Source organism: Halyomorpha halys, unplaced genomic scaffold (assembly GCF_000696795.3).
Source record: "Halyomorpha halys isolate HHAL.00 unplaced genomic scaffold, Hhal_1.1 Scaffold1004.1, whole genome shotgun sequence".
NCBI lineage: Eukaryota > Metazoa > Arthropoda > Insecta > Hemiptera > Pentatomidae > Halyomorpha > Halyomorpha halys.
Window position 1 is genome coordinate 205,670 of NW_027107054.1, and position 7,799 is coordinate 213,468.

Sequence of the window (7,799 nt, forward strand, 5' to 3'; positions counted from 1 at the left end):
AGCCAGAAGGGCGCTACTTTGAGAAAATTCTTCCCTACCGTCTTTTCTAGATTGAAGGCTAAATGGGTCCTCCCAGACTATTGGGTCTCACAGATCCTAACAGGACACGGGGGGTTTCAGGGAAAGCTGCATAGCTTTGGAAAGAACATTGACCCCCGGTGCCCAACGTGCGGAGTTCCTGAAACAGCAGAACACGTAATAATAAATTGCTCTGCCATGGAAGGACATCGAGCCAGGCTGTCAAGAAAGACCGAGATTTACGCCCTCGCCGAGTCGGACCTTCCCAGTTTGATAGAGGAAGAGAATTATCCCTTCTCCAAGGAGTTCATTTACGGTTGGAAGGAGGTGGTGGGCTCCACTCATTACACGATGGGAAGGACTTGACCGCACAACATCGGCGAGCCACCAGAAGATGAGGAGAAGATGAGGAAGCTGATCGGGATTGAGACCAGGAGGGCTGGACCAGCCTGGTAACTGCAGGAGGCACCCAGAGGGATGCAGTGGACAAGGTGCAGCTCCATCAGACGTGGCACTAGGCTGCACCACAGTAAAAAAAAAATAAAATAAAAAAAAATAAATAAATAAAAATTAATTGAATAATTAATAAAAGAATAAAAAAGGAAAAATTGGTGATCCTAGGGAGTAGTGGCATGCGCAAACCCCAGCGCACTACCCCACTGCTCCCGCACTCCGTATTCCAGAGATGCCAAGGGAGGGGGATAAAAAAAAAAAAAAAAAATGGCCCTACTGAATAAAAATCATTTTAGACAAAGGACACACTTTTACATTACTTATTACCCACCTTCCCTTGCCTTATAAGCAATACAAGTGTGCAGCAGCAGTTCGATGTTACATATCCATAATCAAAATACTGCTAATAAATCAATTTACAATTTTAATCATTCATATATAGGTTTCATCAGTTTTCTTTGCTTACTAGCTGAGAAGAGTTGTTATCTGAGGGAGGTTCCCCTCAGCAATCTGGCTCGTCGTGCATAAAAGGCGTTACAGTTTATGATGATGTGCTCGGCAGTCTCTGGATCATCACAACTAGGGCATGTGGGGGCGATATCCATCCCGCGGCCATGAGGCTTGGCCCGAAAACCCTCATATCCCGTGAGATTGTCATTAGTCTGGGACGACCCACTTTGCTTCTATCCGTGACCGAAGAGTGGGAAAATGTGGGAAAAAGTGGGGGACACTATGGTATGCCTTGGTGATTCCAAGCAAAGCCGTCCGTTGGATTGTCGCGATAGATTCTGGTTCCAGGCGGGGGAGACATACTTCAGAATACCCACGACCACTGCTTTGTATATGGGCATTGTTTCATCTGAGGCCTCAGAAGGTGGCCCCCACACGACTAAGACCGTTTAAGGATTGGGCCAGAGTCACATCTATCTAGGAACAGAATTAAACCGCACGCTTATTCGAAAGATACTGCTTTATTATCTCTATGATGCTTCTAATAGACATTATTGAGGTTTATTTACATGAGGAGTTAGGATTAGTGTTGTATACAGACCTTGTCCAACGATAAATCCCCCCTACCAGTTTATGAACATGAACACATAAACTCCAAAAAGATAACAAAACAAAACACACAAAAAAAAAACTAAAGACAAACTAATCTATACACAAAAAACGAAAACTAAAAAAAAAATACACTTTTCATCAACTAAAATTAACACTTGAACAATTTAAAAACTATTAAAACTTGTCACTCCGTTCTTCTTACCTGAAAACTTAGAAACACTAACGATAAAAGTTTGTATGCAGAAAAAAAAAAAAAAAACTTTTACATAGATGAGAAAACTCCAGATCCTATTGATTATTCATTATGGGGAACTTGAGTTGTTCTATGTGGACCGTCCTTCGTTTTTTTGGTTCATTAATACTCTCTATTGTTACTATATTATGCTCTCTAATTATAATCACCCTGAATGGGCCCTCATACCTTTGCGGCTCTTTACCCCTGTTAGAGCTCACTCTACGGTAAACCACTGTCCCTATACTAATTTTCCCCACAATGTCACGTACACCCTCGTTATGTCGAGCCACGCGTTTGGCTTTTTCCTTTTCGATTCTCTCCCTCACCTTGTCCCACGTTTTTCTCAGTGCCATCCCGTTACCGACGATCTCCTCTCGGTCGATCACTCACCGTGTTTCTATAATCACGTTTGCGCCCTGTAAGTCCGAACAGAACTTTGAATGGAGCGAATATCGTTACCGTATGCACGGAGTGGTTATAGGCTGCTATAGTTCTTATCATAGCCTTGTCTAGTTCCAGGCCCTTATCTATCTGGTACATCCGCAAGTGATCGCTTAACGTACCGTGGAGCCTCTCTATACCCCCCCCCCCCAGCTCTCAGGGTGTCCTGGGGTGTTTAGATGCCACCTTACCTCCAAAGCCTTCATTTCTTCTCTGACATTGGCGTTATCGAACTCCCGTCCCGCATCAGACGATATCCTTTCCGGTACTCCATAGAACTGGAATCATAAACGCAGCGCTCCCAATACCGCCTCGGCCGATCTTTCTCGAATCTGATGTGCCATGGCCACTTTGCTAAACAGGTCAATCACTGTAACCCACTTGTAGCCCCTCCAGGTGAAAGTGTCAATTTGTAATTCTACTAACGGTGTGTTCGCCGTCGGTGTCTCCTCTTGCGTCGCCTTGGGTGGGTGTCGGTCCTATTTGGTGCTGAGGCACACCTCACAGTTACCGATTATCTCCTGAATCGTTTTCCGCATATTCCACCCGAAATATTTCCGTCGCAGGGCTTGGTAGGTCTCATTCAAGCCTCGGTGATTGGTCTTCCCATGGTGGTATGCCAAGGTGACCTCCCTCTGTTGATCTCTGTCCTGAACGGTTTCCACCATTATTAGGCAACGAACGATTTTCTCCAATCTCCAGAGGCATTTTATCTTCACACAAACCACTCTATTCCCGACGTATAGATGGTATGTGTCCCCCCGGTTTGGATGCATCTTTCAGCGCTCGGCAGATCTCATCATTCCTGACACCCGGTGCCGACCAAATAGTGGTGATCGAGGACTTATATTTAGCGAAGTTCTTTCAAGATCCGGAAGTTCTTGGCTTCCAAATTATTTGGTGTGATTTATCGTTCACCACCTCCTCTAGCTATTCCATCTCCGTTTGTCTTCCCTCAGTGGAGCTTTCGTTCTCGGACGATGGCTCATGGTCGTTACCACACAATCCCCGTCGTGCTTTGCGTTTCTTCTTCCCCTGGCGTCCATTCTCGCAAAAACTGTCTCGCCTCTCCTGGCGTCTGTGGTTGTTCCTCGTCTATTGCATTTACGGTGATCGCGCGGGATAACCAGTCAGCGACTACATTTTCTTTTCCTGGTTTGTATTGGATTACGATGTTGTACTGGTTGAGCAGTTCCTTCCTTCTGGTGACCCTAGCTGAGGACTCTTTAAGCTTCCCAACCCATTGAAGCGGTCTGTGATCTGTATGTACCCGGAATTTCCTCCCGAAAACATAGGGGCGAAAATGTTCTACCGCCCACACAATACCTAACAGTTCTCGCTCAAGTTCGCTGTACCTTGTCTGTGCATCTGCTAATCGCCTACTAGCGTACACCACCGGTCGCTCTCCACCCTCACAATCCTGCGACAGTACCGCCCCCAACGCGTACTCACTTGCGTCCATAGTGATGATAAATGTACGTTCAAAGTCCGGGAATGCTGTCTTAGCGCATGTGGATACCTCCTCTCTTTTACGTAAGTAATTTTATCATGTTTCAGGGGCATTTGGTGCTTGTTTGTTCAGTCGTCCCCAGCAACTCTCCCTCCTTGAAGAAGATATCATATTTGTCCTTTATTTCATGTCTCCAATTTCTCCCCCCTCCTTGGATCCTACCTATCCGTTTGGCTTCTCCCATTGGAAGCTCGTGACACCGATATCTCCTCTTCACCAACCGAATCGTCCACAGGCCCTTGTTATTCCTAATCCCCGCACTTGCCTTTCCCAATAGATGGCAACCTATAATAGCCTGATATTCACGGGGCATTTTCTCCACGATATGAACCCTCAATACCCCTTCTTCGATCCCCCATTCCCGTAAATCAATGTCCGCCTCCCCTTCTACTCTACAGGGCCCACCCAGTGTGATTAATTGACAATGGCATACCTGAACATCCACCTTAGTTTCCTCTCACCGCCGGTCAGCTTCCTCAGCGCCTCCCGGCACAGAATGATGCGGGAGTTCCCAGTGTCCACGAGGCATCTAACACCGCTCACCTAGATGAAAGGCAGACCGCTGATCTCTCCTTCGATATTGAAAACCTCTAATGTGCGGTCGCCCCTCTCCTGGCACCCACCTCAACTCTCTTGCCTTGATCTCCTTCCCGCACTTACTCGGCGCCATCTACTGCTTAGCGGTTTATTGCTCCGTCCTCCTCTTCCTTCCCCCTCTGTTCCTAAGGCTTCTAATGCTTCAGAGGTTTCACTAGGTCTATAGTCCTCCCGTCTTTTCCACCGTATCCGCGGGCACTGTTGTGCTATTTGGTCTTCATTCCCGCACTCAAAGCACCTAGTGCGGGGGCATTGGGCCACCAGGTCTCCTAATTTTCCGCACCCATGGCACTTCCTGTCTTCTATGCCTCCTCCATTGCGAATTCTGCCCTGGTTCGGCCGCCTTTCTCTACCCGTGCCTCGATCTTTACCACAATCCCTGGGTTCTCTTCTCTTCCATGGTATTGATAGATTCCTTGTGCGGTGGTACGGTACTCTGTTCCATCCTCCATCATCGATATCCATCCTTGCATCCTCCTCTCTAGCGCTCGCGTCGATCATTTCTTGAGCACATTCCAAGAAAGTGCGGTACCGTGGTAAACCTTCTCTTTTATTCGTCTCCTTAGCTAGTAGCACCTTCATTATGGATTCGATAAAATTCATCTTCCAACTGACAACATCCGCTCCAAGAGTCTCTCTCATCATTTCCGTGGTCAGATTAAACTGTCCTAACACCGTGGCTGCGTACTGTCCGTTAGACTGCCCATGCTTTCTCCTCTCCCTTAGCATGTAGAAAATGTCTTCCTCTGGGGACCATCTGCCTACTCCATAAGCCTTCTTTAATCTTTCCTTCACTACTGGCCATGCTGTTTCCTCGGCTGCCTGAATATGGTTTAAAACACTTCGCTTGACCCGGCATATGAATGCTGCCTTGAGGGAATTCGCGACGCTCTTGTCCAGCAACTCCTCTGAGACCTTGGCTACCAGCCTCTCTAAAATGCGATCTCCACCTTTAATAAAGTGATTTAACCCACCTATTTTGCCTGAGAACCGCTCCAAGTTTGAGATGGCTTTTCTAATATCCTGAGAGGTTACTCCTCTCACTTTCATTTTAGCCAACATATTGGCGTGAGCAGCCGCGAGATTGGTCTCTGGTAGTGGGGGTAGCGCTGGAACCACCCCCGGGACTACCGGGACAGCCGGGGCCGCAGGAACAGCATTATTAACTCTCTTGGTCAGTAAAAAGATAAGAAAGCCGAAGGAAAAAATAAAAATAAAATAAAATCCTGCATGAGAGAACAGTTCAAAAAAAAAATATATATATAGTCGGAGAAGTTTTAATGAAAAAGATTTAGATTTAAAAAAAAATATTCAATCAGTATCCAGGTTTCGGCACCACTTACGAGCACTTGGATTGAAAGGCTTGAAGAAAAAGGAAAAGAAGGAACAGAATTAAACCGCACGCTTACTCGAAAGATACTGCTTTATTATCTCTATGAGGCTTCTTATAGACATTATTGGGGTTTATTTACACGGGGAGTTAGGATTAGTGTTGTATACAGGCCTTGTCCAAACTTAACTTATGTATATATAAATTGTTGTTGTAGCAAAATGCTTAAAAAATTAACTTAATATTCGGAACTTCATTTATTTTAACTACCTACACTTGAAACCTAATTCAACACCAGAAAATTAAAATTAGCTGAAATATGTTAACATGTTTTATTTGGCTTTTTTTTAGCGTTTCGGGCAGTTTTAAAGATAAGGAGTTCCAAATGTAAAGTTAATTTTTTTTTACATTTTGAAACAGACGCCTTTTTTTCTGTAACCTAACTCTACTTGACTGACTCATCAATTTTGACTAGTAACTATAAACAGTTTTCATGTAATGTAATAAATAAATGAGGTGAAATAATTGTCTGATGGGATTACGGTTTTAGTTCTAATGATGCCTTAATCAGATAAACGTTTAATAGTTAGTTTTTACTGCTGTTTGAAGGACTCAAAATTATTTATAGAGATTTGGTATGGATAGCTGGTCAATTTGGACCATAGTACAAATTCTTCAATTCATAAATGTAAATATTGATAATTTTCACTCGTTTTTAGGTATTAATTGATTAAAAATGATGTTCGAATCTAGATAATCAGGTTTTTTTTTTTAAACGTAAATATACAAGGATATTATACTTGCGAATGTATCTGTGTCAATGCCAATGCAATGCTCTTGTTATAAATCCTTGAAAAACCCTCATTCTAGGCTAGTGAGAAAGAAGAACTTAAGAAGGTGTTGGCAAAATTGGATATTAGAGATAGTTAGAGAAAGCTCACCAGATAGTATGACGTGCTCTTTCGTCTTTCCCTGACTGTTATCCGCTTCACAAGAATAGTTGGTAAAGTCTTTCTCCTCGACGTCACGAATTATTAAAGAGTGTCGGCTTCCTCTGTTTTCCATCCTTATTTTTTCAGTGTTTTCAAGCCTCATTGAGTCCGTAAACCATCGAACCTGTAATCATCAACAAACAAGGTTATACTATTTTATACTTTAGATGGATAAAATTAAAAAATTGAAAATTGTATTAGTTGTAAAATTGTAATAGAAAATCCGCTGCAAAGCTGATTAGCAAAATTTGCATCATGTATGGCGATGATGCCTTAGGAAAAAGCACCGTCCGTAAGTGGTTTGCTCGGTTCAAATAGGAAATTTTGACTTGGAAGATGCGAAGCGCTCGGATCGTCCTTCAACTGTTGATGATGACCAAATTCAAGCATTGGTCACAGACAACCCTCACTCTACGACAAGGGATATCGCTGAAACGCTTAACGTATCTCATATATGTGTCTCAAATCATTTGGGGGCTGCAGGATATGCTTCTCGAAGTGCTGTATGGGTTCCTCACAATTTGACGGAAAAGAATTTATTGGACCACATGTCCATTTGCGATTCCCTCCTGAAACGCAATGCAATGAAAAGTGGGTCCTGTACAATAATATTGTGAGGAAAAAATCCTGGGGAAAACGAGGTTACTTGCCGTTAATGAATCCAAAAACACGATTAAATCCAAAATAGGTTATGCTGTGCATTTGGTGGGATTGGAAAAGTGTCCTTTATTTTTAATTCCAACAGTTTTATAACGACAAGCTTTTCTTTTTTTTTTTTTTAATGGTAATGCACAGAAAAACGCAGTTTCGTCCCACTGTACAATGCGACTAGTTAAAGGCAAAATTACCTGTTACCTCAGTCCTTTTAGAAAAATTCATTTCACCCCATAATTATCTAAGGGGAAAGCTAGTTACAGCAAGAAAAATGAATAAAATGTGGAAAATAGAAGTGACTGGTTTTGAAATTCCACACCTCCTGCATAGATATACTTATTATAGAATTTAAATTATAACAGTTTTAATTTAATTAAAATTTTAACATTTTTTTTGTATTATAAATAATTTTCATTTATTCTTATGATTATTATTTATTCAGAGCAGTTTGTACCTATATCTGCTATGAAAATTATTAATGATACAAAAAAAAAGTTATATGTTTAT

The 7,799-nt window shown here is 42.7% G+C and overlaps 1 protein-coding gene across 1 annotated transcript in view; it reads right to left on the reverse strand.

Moving 5' to 3' along the window:
* Positions 1 to 6,762, reverse strand: part of LOC106687741 (opioid-binding protein/cell adhesion molecule homolog) — a gene marked incomplete at its 5' end in the record, with an annotated part of 72,117 nt that extends 65,355 nt beyond the window's left edge. Inside the window, 1 exon segment of the mRNA XM_014431778.3 lies at positions 6,588 to 6,762. Within this exon segment, the coding sequence (XP_014287264.3) occupies positions 6,588 to 6,762 (175 nt within the window).
* Between the last annotated feature and the right edge of the window lie 1,037 nt (positions 6,763 to 7,799).